At 44.1% G+C, this 16,695-nt stretch overlaps 1 protein-coding gene across 1 annotated transcript; it reads right to left on the bottom strand.

The window, feature by feature from the left end:
* Window positions 1–2,772: 2,772 nt before the first annotated feature.
* On the bottom strand, window positions 2,773–4,748 carry LOC123117859 (glucan endo-1,3-beta-glucosidase 5). The gene is made up of 2 exons (XM_044538527.1): window positions 4,337–4,748; window positions 2,773–4,225 (listed from the first exon to the last, which is right to left on the bottom strand). Exons 1-2 carry the CDS (start codon window positions 4,681–4,683, stop codon window positions 3,088–3,090), a joined length of 1,485 nt encoding a protein of 494 aa, XP_044394462.1. The 5' UTR covers window positions 4,684–4,748; the 3' UTR covers window positions 2,773–3,087.
* Window positions 4,749–16,695: the final 11,947 nt, after the last annotated feature.

Genomic DNA, 16,695 nt, shown 5'->3' with positions numbered 1-16,695 from the left:
TCAGTTTGATTGACCTCTATTTCTCGTAAAGTGCTTGTGGCAGGAACAAGGGAATGATTTCTGTGGATACTACATGTGCGAGTTCATCTACAACGCGACTTTGAAAAATAAGCGAGGCTACTCTAAAAGACAATATGAAGTGCGTAAGCAATAATATTCACAATTTCATTTTATTACACCATCATTTCTATTGAGTTTCATTCATATATGTATTAACCCCCTTCTTCAAATTAGACGTGGCAGATGCGGGATGAACTCCTAGAACAAGATCGCATGAAAGCAATTCAAGAGGAATTGGCGGGATTCTTTCTTGACCACGTCATCAATAAAGCCAGAGAATACCATGTGGAAGTTGATTTCAATTGCTAGGGGATTGTAAGAGATCTTACATATTGTATATGTATGTAGCCAGTAGCGTCGGATAGATAATACAAAAACTTGTTGTTCGACCAATCTCTCGGAGAAGGAGAGGTCGATCGATCACTTCTCTCGGTATGCATGACGAACTTCTGTACTTAATGGTTCCCTTCATTTTCTTACTAGCTAGCGTGTCGAGGGCCTCTCTATGTACATTACGTAGCGTCGACCAAGCACGGACATAAGAGAGGACACTTTTCTCTATTAATTAGCTAGCTAACACAATATATGAAACAACTAAATTAACCCCCCAAAACCCCCAACCACCCCCCCCCTCTTAAAAAAACAAAACCCCCAGCCACTGAAATGCTGACGCGTGGATGCCCTTTGATCTCGGTTGGTGCCACCAACCGGGACCAAAGGCCCTCCTGCCTGGGCTCGGCGCACTGGCCACGTGGAGGCCCATCTGTCCCGGTTCGTGTTAGAACCGGGACTAAAGGGGAAGGCAGTAGTAACGACCCTTTAGTCCCGGTTCAAGAACCGGGACAAAAGGCCCTCACCAACCAGGACAAATACCCTGTTTTCTACTAGTGTAACCGAATAACCATCCCTTCCCCACCAACACCCACGGCTCACAACACACTCCCATTCAAAAATCGGACCCACCCAGCACTAATTCTCTCCATACAACTCGAGAATGTGACTAAGTCAAAATCGAGGGACACAATCCAAAATCAACAATCTCAATATTGGATGTGAGGCCTTTAAAACTATTAAGCATAGTGATATAGAAGATGTGTTCCCGGTTTTCTTTCCCAGCAATACAACAACAAGGCAAAGCTGAAAGATTGAATGGACTTTTTACACATGTCGTCACATTTCCTATTTTTCATACTTATTATATTAGTCAGACTAGCACATATGCCCGTGCGTTGCAACGGGAGAGACATTTTTTTTGTGACAAGCAATGGGAAAGATAATTAATGTGTCGTTAAAAAAAAGGGTCGCCACAATAGTACGCGACAGAGAAGGAGTTATGATCTTCTCGCTGGACATGTATGACACGGGAAAACTCAATAGCGGTGGGGTTGGTCGGATTGGTGGTGAGCACCCAACTCATGCTTTTTTCCCTCCGGGTCTGCCTCTATCTTTGGGTTATGCCTGCCTCCTCATTTGGTGACTGCGTGGCAATCTTCGGGACATGGTTGCTTCGACCACTCTATCCTACGACGGCGTAACCAGGTGGATCGCATCAATCCCATTTCATTAGCATGATCAGGCATGAATGTCCCTACTTTTTGAGGGTTTATTCTCTTTGATTATTTTATTGCTCAAGTGCCCATCATTTTGCTCTAGTTAGAGCCAAACAACATATTCTTTTTGATTGGCACGTGCCCATAATTTCTTTCATTTATAGTCAACCAGCATAGAACGACCATGCACCGCCAACCAATGGCCAACGCGAATATTTAAGATAACACTATAGCATAATATTAGAAATATTTTTTTTGAAGATTCAATATAAATATGAATTGGCGAATATCTTGGAAACATGAACAATTTTTTAAATCCCTAACAATTTTCAAAAGATGCAACAATTTTTCTTTGAAAAATCCAATATTTTTGGAAAAACACAAAAAAATAGAAACATTAATAGTTTTTGAAATTCACAAACAATATTTTGAAACCATGATAATTTTATAAAAACATAAATATTTTTGAATTTTTTTATCCTTTTAAAAGGGGAACATTCAACACAATTTTAGAAACTGTTTTCTTAGACAAAAATATTATTTTGGATTTGTGAACATGTCACTAAAACACGAATAGTTTTATATATGGAACACTTTATAAAATGTAGTTTATTAAAAATATCTAGGAATATTCGGAAAACACATAAAAATACAAAATGAGAAATTTTCGAAACATGATCTTTTTAAAAGTTTCGAACATTTTTCAAATCCAAAACAAAAAATTTGAACTCGGACCATTGTTTCAATATTTGAACAAAAACTAAAATTCTGAATATTTTTTTCAATTGTTACTTGACAGAAAAAATAGAAATAAAGATGGAAAAAAGGAAGAGGAAATATCCAAGAGAAAGAGAAAGGGAAAGGAACAGAAAAAAAAGAAATAGAACATCTAAAAAGGGGTAACGGGCCGACCCAGTTTTAGGCGTCCTGTGGGCAGCTTCAACTATTTATCGCTCAATACAACAAATAAGGTCTTCCCAAGTATGTGGGCAATAATAAGTGCGCTGGCTTCATTGGGCCGGAGCGTGCGCGGCCCAATTACGGAATTCTGGACAAATCTTTTTTTCTTTTCTAACGGATAGACGCATAAATGTTTAGTATCACCTTGGACAGAAAGAAAAAAAATACTTTCGAAGGTGAACGGATGAAAAAATTGGAGAAACGCATCTTCCTTTATTAGTAGGTAGGTATAGGTATAGATAGATATAGATATAGATATGTATATAGATAGATATAGATGAGGAGGATGGAGGATCTTTGTGCAACACTCCTAATCCGATGCTCTGAGCGTTGCACTACATGTTCATATACGAATATACTGTACAATTCTAATCCTTGCTTGCTGAGGGAGCTTGACAGCCCATGTATAAAGAAAAGAAAAAAAGTAAAAGAATTGTTTGATCCTTCCTCTCTAGGCTAGGCTAGCTAGCCACTGAGGTGGTGAGCGCGCGTGTCCTCGTCAATGGCAGAGGGAGGGTCAGAGTGCCACAATGGCGAGCAATGCGAGCACGGCAACGACGGCGCCCCACGCGGCGGCGGCCCTGGCTGCGCCGGAGTCCTGGTGGGTGAGGTCGTGCCGGCCGGTGTCGATCATGATCTTGAAGCGGCAGGTGCCCTGCGACGGGTCGGTGGTGGTGACCACGGAGAGGTTGTTGAAGCCGCAGGAGCCCTTCTGCTGGCTGGCGGACTGGAAGAACTGGTTGAAGGCGTAGGAGACGTTGCCCCTAACGTCGAGGCCGCCGCAGGAGGAGCCGGGGCTGAGGCTGGTGCAGTCGGCGTACTGGCACGCGTACCCGACGGCGCCGACGATAGCCGGGTCGGTGGGGCTGGCGTCGGGGCGGAGCACGCACCACTGCTTGGAGAGGTACCTGACGCCCTTGGCCGGCACGATGCCCTTTCCGCCGGCGAGGCGGAGCGCGTACTTGGGCGAGCCGTCGTAGTTGAAGACGCCCCAGTGGCGCTCGAAGTTGCCGGGGTCGACGCTCTTGGCGTCCTCGTCTAGCAGCGCGAAGACGTAGACGTCGGGCATCTGGGGCCTGCGCGGGGTGCCCTTGCCGGCGACGATGCGGTCGAAGAGGCCCTGGTTGAACTTGCGCGCGTCGGCCACGTTGGCGTTGGCGTCGCCGTCGGTGGGCCAGCCGATCTCGCCCACCACGACGGTGATGTTCCCGAGGCCGTGCTTCTCGAGCGCGGCGACGAGGGTGTCGTAGTTGGCGTCGAAGACGTTGGTGTAGAGCACGTTGCCGTCCTGCACGCTGGCCTGGGAGGGCGGCGCGCCGGGGGCAGGGAAGAAGGCGTAGTCGCGCGGGAAGTTGGCGTCGGCGTCCATGGAGAGGAACGGGTAGATGTTGATGGCGAGCACCCCGCCGCTGTCGAGCAGGAAGCGGACGAGGCTGGTCATGAGGCCCGTGATGTCGGCGCGGAAGTCGCCGGAGGAGGGACGGCCGTCGAGCGACTCGTAGACGTCGGCGTTGAGCGGCACGGTGACGCGCACCTGGCGCGCCAGGCCGGCCTTGACGAGCGCCGCCTGCACGTTGCGCACAGCCGGGAGCGTGGCCGCCTCGAACTGGCCCTTGTACGACTTGAGGAACGGCTCGTTGCCCACGGCCACGAACCTGCATCCATCGACCGATCGTCCATGCATGTCCATCAGTTTGATTGATGTCTCTTGGTCTTTGTTTGATGAAAGAATGAATGAATGAAAGAGATCGAGAATGGTCACGTACCGGATGTCGACGCCGTAGTCGGAGACGTAGTGGGAGACGTTGTGCTGCACCCACTGCTCGGCGGCGGCGACGTCCCGGGCGACGGTGGCGAGCAGGTCGTTGGGGAGGCCGAGCATGACCTGGATGCCGGAGTGGCCCAGCGCCTTGAGCGCGGCCGGGTCGGCCTCGAAGAGCTTCACCTTGTCGAAGCCGTTGTCCTTGAGCAGCTGCACGGTGACGTCGCCGGGGAGCGGGTGCAGCGCGCGCGTGCCCCAGTTGGCCGCCAGCGCGTCCGCCCTGAATGCTAGGGCGAGCAGCCACAGCAGCAGCACCGCCGGCGCCGGCGCCGACGTCGACGACCACCCCATAACGATGGATATACTAGCTAGCTAGCTAGATGCCCGTACGTTTTATGTACGTACGTGTGAGTTGGCCGTGCTGTTGCAACCAGGAGATAGATAGATATATATTGGGAGGTGAATGAATGGGAAATCCATCCAAACTTGTCCTTGCTTGCTTGCTTGCTAGTATAGTTGATGGTTGCATGGGGAGTAAATTTGGATTTCCGTTGCAGCGGGGAGAGAGCAAAGCATATGCAAATTGTATCGTGGGGGCATCGCATCGCATTGCATCGGTTGAGAGGCAAAGAAGAAGATGCCAAAAAGGAAGACGAAGGATGGACAAAGTGTAGGGCAAAAGGGAGGTAGCTGACCTAGGAAGGAAAAGGGCATTTTTTCCATCAGTTGAGAGGGAAATTAAGGGAAGCAGCTGCTTATACTAGTACAAGTTTGTCAACAAGGCCATATTAAGATGGAGATACTACATGAGAAGCCTCCGAGACACTGGGAACGCTGCCTACACTACACTAGGCGTGGGGGGTCTGTATATTATCATCATCAAGTTGGATTGGGTTCAAACTCAAGGCCAAAAGTAGGAGGGCTCTCGAATTTTTCTTCCTCTTGTTACTTTCCTCCATGGGCCCTGTCTTCGCCTTTTTTTTCGCTTGTCGGTGTGAAACATGGTCAGCCATGTGTTGTTGTACAGCCTTGGATACAGCTGCTGAGGTAAGCTCCTGGTAGCTAGCCTTTGATCAATAACCTCTTTGTGTGTCGGCCATGGATCTGATGGAGTTTTCTTGTATGATGTGTTCATGCCCTGATTGTGGTTTTGGATTCATGTATGCCATGATTATTTGTCTCAAAGTTTGTTGTCGGATTTACCTTTTCATTTTGCATCGGTGGTTTGGTTCGAGTATGATGGTCCTTGTCCAGTTTCAGTCTTAGGCCTCCTTTGGTTCTTAGGATAGGAGCAATATAGGGATAGGAAAATCATAGAAAGTGAGATTCCTATAGGAAAAGAAATGTCATTTGATAGGATCTGAATTTTTCCCTTCGATATGAGTCTAGGCTAATGATGTTTTTTCCTTTGATATGTGCATTGTGTGGCTGAATGAAAGCTATATCAATGCAGGTCCTGTTACGATTATTTGAATTGTATACAAGTCCCAGCACAAAGTAGTCCTAGAGGGCTTGTTTGATATATAGGTGATTGTTTAGTGAGGTCTGACATTCTAGTGCTTACTTTAGCCATCGCTTTTTTGTATGGCTTAAGGGTGATGTCTTAGTAGGTCCTGCCTGTTATGATGTGTCAACCAACAATACTTGGTTCATTTTCTTACTATTGTAATACAGATAGCAGCAACCAGCAACATTTGGCTGAAGGGTGAGTGACAAATTGTGTGGTCACTAAGAGGATGCCTATATATGGTCAAATATCTAGCATTGTCTCTAGCGGCAATCCCCCATCCATCATGCCCAGTTCAGAAATGTTGTTGCATGGTTTGCAACTTGAATTGACATCTACCTACATGCATGTGTAACATGTTCCATCTATGTGTTCCGCAGCAGCCCCATCACCGGGTTGTTGATGATCCATCCATGTGTTCTGCAGCAGCCCCAGCACCGGCGTCAAGATGAAGGGCAACCTAGTGGAGGCCAGCCTACGCACCCTCCGGTGTTTTGAGCTCCAATACCGGATGAACACTTTGGCGCACTTGGTTTGATCTGAGAGAAATCTATAATTTCCTGTGGATGAAAAGAAGAATTCGTAATGTCTAGCGGTTTAGTTTTCATGATGAACGTGGCGTTTTTTGAACAAGTGTAGTTTTGCTTAATTTATTGGTTGGCTTGTTACTAGATGCGTGTCAATATCCCTCTTGTATGCAGGAGATACATTGTGTATGCACAACCAAGTGTAAAGAAAGATGTTTAATGTTGAGAATAAGCATCTTTAGCATGGTGATCATTGTGTTTCTTGGCTATATCTGTTGGAAATATGAGCAATTTACCGAATGATTTTATTAACAGAAATACTAGATAAAGCATGAGTAGTATAGCAGTGATAAAACAAGTCATGCGATTTGACAAAGAGAAGGTAAATAATATCTGCATATATGAGGTAGAACCGATCATCTCTAGAGCAGACAGTAGATCAAGATGCATATATGAGGTAGATCCTAACATGTCTAGGGCAAACACTAGAAGAAGCAACTGTGACTGGACCTCTAACAGGAAAAACAAGAACACGTACGAGACAACAGCCGGAGCAGAGGCATTGGACTTGGGGTAGGTGTCCTCCATGTCGTCGAGGAGGTTGTCGACGTCGGGGAAGTAGTCGTCGTTGGGGAAGTAGTCGTCGGAGTCCGGAGCGTCCGTGACGAAGGAGTCAGTAGTCGCGCAGAGCACTCCCCAAAAACCTTATCATCCTTCTCTCGTACAGGACTCAAAGAGGTGCGGTTTCGGAGACCTACTGTCCCGACCTGCGGTGCACGACGCAAGCCGGGATGAAGAAGATCGAAACAGCAGCGCAGTGTTCAGGAACCAGTGGCGAGAGGAGGAAGTAGTTCTGGTGCGCCTCTCTGAGAGGAGCGACCTCCCTTTTATAGGCGTAAGAGAAGGAGGCGAGAGGCTGCGTCGGGAGCTGAAGGGAACGTGGGAGACGAAACGAACAGGCAGCAGCCGAAGAGGCGTGACGTTCGGATTCAGTGTCCGCTATAGAAAAAATTAGACATCGGCTCGGCTCATTCCCGCAACCCACGGCGCGTCGTGACGAGGCGTGGCGTGGCGAGGCGAGCGGCGGAGGAGGAGCGCGCGTGGATGTCCCTCTTGTTCTCATGCTCATACAAGTGGGGAAAGAGCCTCCCTTATAAAGAGGTCCAACTCCCTCTAAACTAGCAACGTGGGACTAAACTTTAGTTCCACCTCTTGCCTTGCACTAATGGGCTGCGTGGGCCTCTAGGATTTATTAGGAATTTCTGAAACTGCTATTGGGCTAGGCCAAAAGTAGACATAATTCCAGCAATCCCCCACCAGATCCTAGAGGCACACAAAATTTGCCTTTGGTTCCAAAACACTGTTTTATATACCGGTACTGCAGTGGAGATTGTTAAGTTGAACTTCCACCTAGAACTCTATGCTACACTAGTAAGCAACTTGAACAGTGGACTGGGCCTTGAATTGCAAGTTTTCTGCGAATCTAGCTTCACACAAAGCCTTGACCGATACGTGGCTACCGTAGGTCTTACCCACAGGTGGAGCTTATGCGTCATACTCCGAGACCTTTCATGAGTTTACTAGAGAGAACCCAACTCTCATAGATTGCGACGTTTAACAATCAGACTCATATAGGTGCGTTCTTCAAAAGATGTTCTGCAGGACAACATCTCTGCTTCAAAGAGCCTCTTAGAACACATTAAGATATACATCAACCTGCCATGCAGATTTAGGAGAGTATTGCATCTTTCATGGAGTGGTATTTTTAATAGTAAAGGTACTCTCCTCCCAGTTGACCAACAGCTTATCTTCCACATCTAATTCACGGGATCTCCGATCACAAAGAATAGGTTACCACGGTGAACAACTCATATTGTGGGTCTCATACCCATCTCCCTCGATGCATTATCTATCACATTATGTGATAGACCCTTAGTAAAAGGATCTGCCAGATTTTTAGACGTTTGGATAAAATCCAATGCAATAACTCCGGAGTTTTTCATTTTTCTGACAAACTTTAACCTTCTCTGAACGTGTCTTGATAACTTCATGTTATCCTTTGAACTGTTCACTTTCGTGATCACAGTTTGATTATCATGTTGGAAATATGCCCTAGAGGCAATAATAAAAGATTATTATTATATTTCCTTGTTCATGATAATCGTCTGTTATTCATGCTATAATTGTGTTATCCGGAAATCGTAATACATGTGTGAATACATAGACCACAACATGTCCCTAGTAAGCCTCTAGTTGACTAGCTAGTTGATCAACTGATAGTCATGGTTTCCTGACTATGGACATTGGATGTCGTTGATAACGGGATCACATCATTAGGAGAATGATGTGATGGACAAGACCCAATCCTAAGCATAGCACAAGATCGTGTAGTTCGTTTGCTAGAGCTTTTCCAATGTCAAGTATCTTTTCCTTAGACCATGAGATTGAAGGAAATATTCCCTAGAGGCAATAATAAAGTTATTATTTATTTCCTTATATCATGATAAATGTTTATTATTCATGCTAGAATTGTATTAACCAGAAACATAATACATGTGTGAATACATAGACAAACAGAGTGTCACTAGTATGCCTCTACTTGACTAGCTCGTTAATCGAAGATGGTTATGTTTCCTAACCATAGACATTAGTTGTCATTTGATTAACGGGATCACATCATTAGGAGAATGATGTGATTGACATGACCCATTCCGTTAGCCTAGCACTTGATCGTTTAGTATGTTGCTATTGCTTTCTTCATGACTTATACATGTTCCTGTAACTATGAGATTATGCAACTCCCGTTTACCGGAGGAACACTTTGGGTGCTACCAAACATCACAACGTAACTGGGTGATTATAAAGGAGTACTACAGGTGTCTCCAAAGGTACATGTTGGGTTGGCGTATTTCGAGATTAGGTTTTGTCACTCCGATTGTCGGAGAGGTATCTCTGGGCCCTCTCGGTAATGCACATCACTATAAGCCTTCCAAGCAATGTAGCTAATGAGTTAGTTACGGAATGATGCATTACATAACGAGTAAAGAGACTTGCCAGTAACGAGATTGAACTAGGTATTGGATACCGACGATCGAATCTCGGGTAAGTAACAAACCGATGACAAAGGGAACAAAGTATGTTGTTATGCGGTTTGACCGATAAAGATCTTCGTAGAATATGTAGGAGCCAATATGAGCATCCAGGTTCCGCTATTGGTTATTGACCGAGAATAGTTCTAGGTCATGTCTACATAGTTCTCGAACCCGTAGGGTCCACACGCTTAATGTTACGATGAGATCGGGGACATGACGAGGAGTCTCGAAATGGTCGAGACGTAAAGATCGATATATTGGACGACTATATTCGGAGTTCGGAAAGGTTCCGAGTGGTTCGGGTATTTTTCGGAGTACCGGGGAGTTACGGGAATACGGGGAAGAAGTATTGGGCCTTATTGGGCCATACGGGAAAGAGAGAGGGGCTGCCTAGGGCAGGCCGCGCGCCCCCCCAAGGCCTAGTCCGAATTGGACTAAGGGCTGCGCCCCCTCCTTCCTTCCCTTCTCCCTCCCCCTTCCTTGTCTCCTACTCCTAATACTTGGAAGGATTCCTAGTTGGACTAGGAAAGGGGGAATCCTACTCCCGGTGGGAGTAGGACTCCCCTAGGGCGCGCCATAGAGAGGGCCGGCCCTCCCCTCCTCCACTCCTTTATATACGGGGGCAAGGGGGCACCCCAGGACACACAAGTTGATCTACGGATCGTTCCTTAGCCGTGTGCGGTGCCCCCCTCCACCATATTCCACCTCGGTCATATCGTCGCAGAGTTTAGGCGAAGCCCTGCGCCGGTAGAACATCATCATCGTCACCACGATGTCGTGCTGACGGAACTCATCCCCGAAGCTTTGCTGGATCGGAGCCCGGGGATCGTCATCGAGCTGAACGTGTGCTGAACTCGGAGGTGCCGTACGTTCGGTGCTTGGATCGGTCGGATCGTGAAGACTTATGACTACATCAACCACGTTGTCATAACGCTTCCGCTTACAGTCTACGAGGGTACGTGGATAACACTCTCCCCTCTCGTTGCTATGTCATCACCATGATCTTGAGTGTACGTAGGAATTTTTTTGAAATTACTACGTTCACCAACAGTGGTATCACAGCCTAGGTTTTATGCGTTGATGTTATATGCACGAGTAGAACATAAGTGAGTTGTGGGCGATACAAGTCATATTGCTTACCAGCATGTCATACTTTGGTTCGGCGGTATTGTTGGATGAAGCGGCCCGGACCGACATTACGCGTACGCTTACGCGAGACTGGTTCTACCGACATGCTTTGCACAAAGGTGGCTGGCGGGTGTCAGTTTCTCCAACTTTAGTTGAACCGAGTGTGGCTACGCCCAGTCCTTGCGAAGGTTAAAACATCACTAACTTGACGAACTATCGTTGTGGTTTTGATGCGTAGGTAAGAACGGTTATTGCTCAGCCCGTAGCAGCCACGTAAAATTTGCAACAACAAAGTAGAGGACGTCTAACTTGTTTTTGCAGGGCATGTTGTGATGTGATATGGTCAAGACGTGATAAGATATAAGTTGTTGTATGAGATGATCATGTTTTGTTGGAGTTATCGGCAATTGGCAGAAGCCCTATGGATGTCTCTTTGTTGCATAAGATGCAAGTGCCAAATAATTGCTTTACTTTATCGCTATACGATAGCAATAGTTGCAAGAGCAATAGTTGGTGAGACAACCATGTGATGACACATTGATGTAGATCAAGATGATGAAGATCATAGTGTCGTGCCGGTGACGATAGAGATCATGACAATACTTTGGAGATGGAGATCAAAGGCGCAAGATGATCATGGCCATATCATGTCACATATTTTGATTGCATATGATGTTTATCTATTATACATCTTATTCTTGCTTTGATTGACGGTAGCATTTTAAGATGATCTCTCACTAATTATCAAGAAGTGTTCTCCCTGAGTATGCACCATTGCCAAAGTTCGTCGTGCCCAGACACCACATGATGATCGGGTGTGATAAGCTCTACGTCCACCTACAACGGGTGCAAGCCAGTTTTGCACACGCGGAATACTCAGGTTAAACTTGACGAGCCTAGCATATGCAGATATGGCCTCGGAACACAGAGACCGAAAGGTCGAGCATGAATCATATAATAGATATGATCAACATAGTGATGTTCACCATTGAAAACTACTCCATCTCACGTGATGATCGGTTATGGTTTAGTTGATTTGGATCACGTGATCACTTAGATGACTCGAGAGATGTCTGTCTAAGTGGGAGTTCTTAAGTAATATGATTAATTGAACTTAAATTTATCATGAACTTAGTCCTGGTAGTATTTTGCAAATTATGTTGTAGATCAATAGCTCGCGTTGTTGCTTTCATATGTTTATTTTGATATGTTCCTAGAGAAAATTATGTGGAAAAATGTTAGTAGCAATGATGCGGATTGGATCCGTGATATGAGGTTTATCCTCATTGCTGCACAGAAGAATTATGTCCTTAATGCACCGCTAGGTGACAGACCTATTGCAGGAGCAGATGCAGACGTTATGAACGTTTGGCTAGCTCAATATGATGACTACTTGATAGTTTAGTGCACCATACTTAACGGCTTAGAATCGGGACTTCAAAGACGTTTTGAACGTCATGGACCATATGAGATGTTCCAGGAATTGAAGTTAATATTTCAAGCAAATACCCGAGTTGAGAGATATGAAGTCTCCAACAAGTTCTATAGCTAAAGGATGGAGGAGAATCGCTCAACTAGTGAGCAAGTGCTCAGATTGTCTGGGTACTACAATCGCTTGAATCAAGTGGGAGTTAATCTTCCAGATAAGATAGTGATTGATAGAATTCTCTAGTCACCATCACCAAGTTAGTAGAACTTCGTGATGAACTATAGTATGCAAAGGATGACGAAAACGATTCCCGAGCTCTTCGTGATGTTGAAATCGACGAAGGTAGAAATCAAGAAAGAGCATCAAGTGTTGATGATTGACAAGACCACTAGTTTCAAGAGAATGGCAAAGGGAAAGGGAACTTCAAGTAGAATGACAAGCAAGTTGTCACTCCCGCGAAGAAGCCCAAAGCTGAACCTAAAGCCTGAAACTGAGTGCTTCTACTGCAAAGGAAATGGTCACTGGAAGTGGAACTACTCCAAATATTTGGTGGATTAGAAGGATGGCAAAGTGAACAAGGGTATATTTGATATACAGGTTATTGATGTGTGCTTTACTAGTGTTTATAGTAGCCCCTGAGTATTTGATACTTGTTCGGTTGCTAAGATTAGTAACTCAAAACAGGAGTTACAGAATAAACAAAGACTAGTTGAAGGGGAAGTGACGATGAGTGTTGGAAGTACTTCCAAGATTGATATGATCATCATCGCACACTCCCTATACTTTTGGGATTAGTGTTAAACCTAAATAAATGTTATTTGGCGTTTGCGTTGAGCATGAATATGATTTGATCATGTTTATTGCAATACAGTTATTCATTTAAAATCAGAGAATAATTGTTGTTCTGTTTAAATGAATAAAACCTTCAATGGTCATACACCCAATGAAAATAGTTTGTTGGATCTCGATCGTAGTGATACACATATTCATAATATTGATGCCAAAAGATGCAAAGTTAATAATGATAGTGCAACTTATTTGTGGCACTGCCGTTTGGGTCATATCGGTGTAAAGCGCATGAAGAAACTCCATGCTGATGGGTTTTTGGAATCACTTGATTATGAATCATTTGATGCTTGCGAACCGTGCCTTTTGGGCAAGATGATTGAAACTCCGTTGTTCGGAACAATGGAACGAGATACTGACTTGTTGGAAATAATACATACCGATGTATGCAGTCCAATGAGTGTTGATGCTCGTGGTAGGTATCATTATTTTCTGACCTTCACAAGATGATTTGAGCAGATATGAGTATATCTACTTAATGAAGCACAAGTCTGAAACATTTGAAAAGTTGAAAGAATTTTAGAGTGAAGTGGAGAATCATCATAACAAGAAAATAAAGTTTCTACGATCTGATCGTGGAGGAGAATATTTGAGTTACGAGTTTGGCCTTCATATAAAACAATGTGGAATAGTTTCACAGCTCACGCCACATGGAACACCATAACGTAATGGTGTGTCCGAACGTCATAACCGCACTTTATTTGATATGGTGCGATCAATGATGTCTCTTACCGATTTACCAATATCGTTTTGGGGTTATGCATTAGAGACAACTGCATTCACGTTAAATAGGGCACCATTAAATCCGTTGAGACGACACCATATGAACTATGGTTTAGCAGTAAACCTAAGCCGTCGTTTCTTAAAGTTTGGAGTTGCGATGCTTATGTGAAAAAGGTTTTCAACCTGATAAGCTCGAACCCAAATCGGAAAAGTGCGTCTTCATAGAATACCCAAAGGAAACTGTTGGGTACTCCTTCTATCACAGATCCAAAGGCAAAACATTCGTTGCTAAGAATGGATCCTTTCTAGAGAAGGAGTTTCTCTCAAAAGAAGTGAGTGGGAGGAAAGTAGAGCTTAATAAGGTAATTTGTACCTTCTCCCGAATTGGAAACTAGTTCATCACTGAAATCAGTTCCAGTGATGCCTACACCAATTAGTGAGGAAGCTAATGATGATGATCATGAAACTTCAAGATCAAGTTACTACCAAAACCTCGTAGGTCAACCAGAGTAAGATCCGCACCAGAGTGGTACGGTAATCCTATTCTAGAAGTCATGTTACTAGACCATGATAAACCTACGAGCTATCAGGAAGCGATGATGAGCCCAGATTCCACGAAATGGCTTGAGGCCATAAAATCTGAGATATGATCCATGTATGAGAACAAAGTATGGACTTTAATTGACTTGCTCGATGATCAGCAAGCCATGTTAAATAAATGGATCTTCAAGAGGAAGACAAATGCTAATAGTAGTGTTACTATCTACAAAGGTAGACTTGTCGAAAAAGGTTTTTGACAAAGTTCAAGATGTTGAATACAATGAGATTTTCTCACTCGTATCGATGCTTAAAAGTCTGTCCGAATCATGTTAGCAATTGCCACATTTTATGAAATCTGGCAAATGGATGTCAAAACTGCATTCCTTGATGGTTTTCTTAAAGAAGAGTTGTATATGATGCAACCAGAAGATTTTGTCAATCCTAAAGGTGCTAACAAAATGTGCAAGCTCCAGCGATCCATCAATGGACTGGTGCAAGAATCTCGGAGTTGGAATATACGCTTTGATGTGTTGATCAAAGCATATGGTTTTATATAGACTTTTGGAAAGGCCTGTATTTACAAGAAAGTGAGTGGGAGCACTACAGCCTTTCTGATAAGTATATGTGAATGACATATCGTTGATCGGAAATAATGTAGAATTATTCTGCAAAGCATAAAGGAGTGTTTGAAAGGAGTTTTTCAAAGAAAGACCTCGGTGAAGCTGCTTACATATTGAGCATCAATATCTATAGAGATAGATCAAGACGCTTGATAAGTTTTTCAATGAATACATACCTTGACAAGATTTTGAAGTAGTTCAAAATGGAACAGTCAAAGAAAGAGTTCTTGCCTGTGTTACAAGGTGTGAGATTGAGTAAGACTCAAAACCCGACCACGGCAGAAGATAGAAAGAGAATGAAAGTCATTCCCTATGCATCAGCCATAGGTTCTATAAAGTATGTCATGCTGTGTACCAGATCTATTGCATACCCTACCACTAAGCTTGGCAAGGGAGTGCAATGGTGATCTAGGAGTAGATCAATGGACAGCGGTCAAAATTATCGTTAGTGGAATAAGGATATGTTTCTCGATTATGGAAGTGAAAAAAGGTTCGTCGTAAAGGGTTACGTCGATGCAAGTTTTAACACTAATCTAGATGACTCCGAGTCTCAATCTGGATACATATTGAAAGTGGGAGCAATTAGCAAGAGTAGCTCCGTGCAGAGCATTGTAGACATAGAAATTTGCAAAATACTTACGGCTCTGAATGTGACAGACCCGTTGACTAAAATTATCTCACAAGCAAAACATGATCACACCTTAGTACTCTTTGGGTGTTAATCACATAGTGATGTGAACTAGATTACTGACTCTAGTAATCCCTTTGGGTGTTGGTCACATGTCGATGTGAACTATGGGTGTTAACCACATATAGATGTGAACTATTGATGTTAAATCACATGGCGATGTGAACTAGATTATTGACTCTAGTGCAAGTGGGAGACTGAAGGAAATATGCCCTAGAGGCAATAATAAAGTTATTATTTATTTCCTTATATCATGATAAATGTTTATTATTCATGCTAGAATTGTATTAACCGGAAACATAAAACACGTGTGAATACATAGACAAACAGAGTGTCACTAGTATGCCTCTACTTGACTAGCTCGTTAATCGAAGATGGTTATGTTTCCTAACCATAGACATGAGTTTTCATTTGATTAACGGGATCACATCATTAGGAGAATGATGTGATTGACATGACCCATTCCGTTAGCCTAGCACTTGATCGTTTAGTATGTTGCTATTGCTTTCTTCATGACTTATACATGTTCTTGTAACTATGAGATTATGCAACTCCCGTTTACCGGAGGAACACTTTGGGTGCTACCAAACGTCACAACGTAACTGGGTGATTATAAAGGAGTACTATAGGTGTCTCCAAAGGTACATGTTGGGTTGGCGTATTTCGAGATTAGGTTTTGTCACTCCGATTGTCGGAGAGGTATCTCTGGGCCCTCTAGGTAATGCACATCACTATAAGCCTTGCAAGCAATGTAGCTAATGAGTTAGTTACGGAATGATGCATTACGTAACGAGTAAAGAGACTTGCCAGTAACGAGATTGAACTAGGTATTGGATACCGACGATCGAATCTCGGGTAAGTAACAAACCGATGACAAAGGGAACAAAGTATGTTGTTATGCGGTTTGACCGATAAAGATCTTCGTAGAATATGTAGGAGCCAATATGAGCATCCAGGTTCCGCTATTGGTTATTGACCGAGAATAGTTCTAGGTCATGTCTACATAGTTCTCGAACCCATAGGGTCCACACGCTTAATGTTACGATGACAGTTTTATTATGAGTTTATAAGTTTTGATGTACCGAAGGAGTTCGGAGTCCCGGATGAGATCGGGGACATGACGAGGAGTCTTGAAATGGTCGAGACGTAAAGATCGATATATTGGACGACTATATTCGGAGTTCGGAAAGGTTCCGAGTGGTTCGGGTATTTTTCGGAGTACCGGGAAGTTACGGGAATACGGGGGAGAAGTATTGGGCCTTA

The sequence above is a fragment of the Triticum aestivum genome, chromosome 5B, assembly GCF_018294505.1.
Source record: "Triticum aestivum cultivar Chinese Spring chromosome 5B, IWGSC CS RefSeq v2.1, whole genome shotgun sequence".
Lineage (NCBI taxonomy): Eukaryota > Viridiplantae > Streptophyta > Magnoliopsida > Poales > Poaceae > Triticum > Triticum aestivum.
Note: the sequence above shows the minus strand (reverse complement) of the source record. Positions and strands in the feature narration are given on the sequence as shown.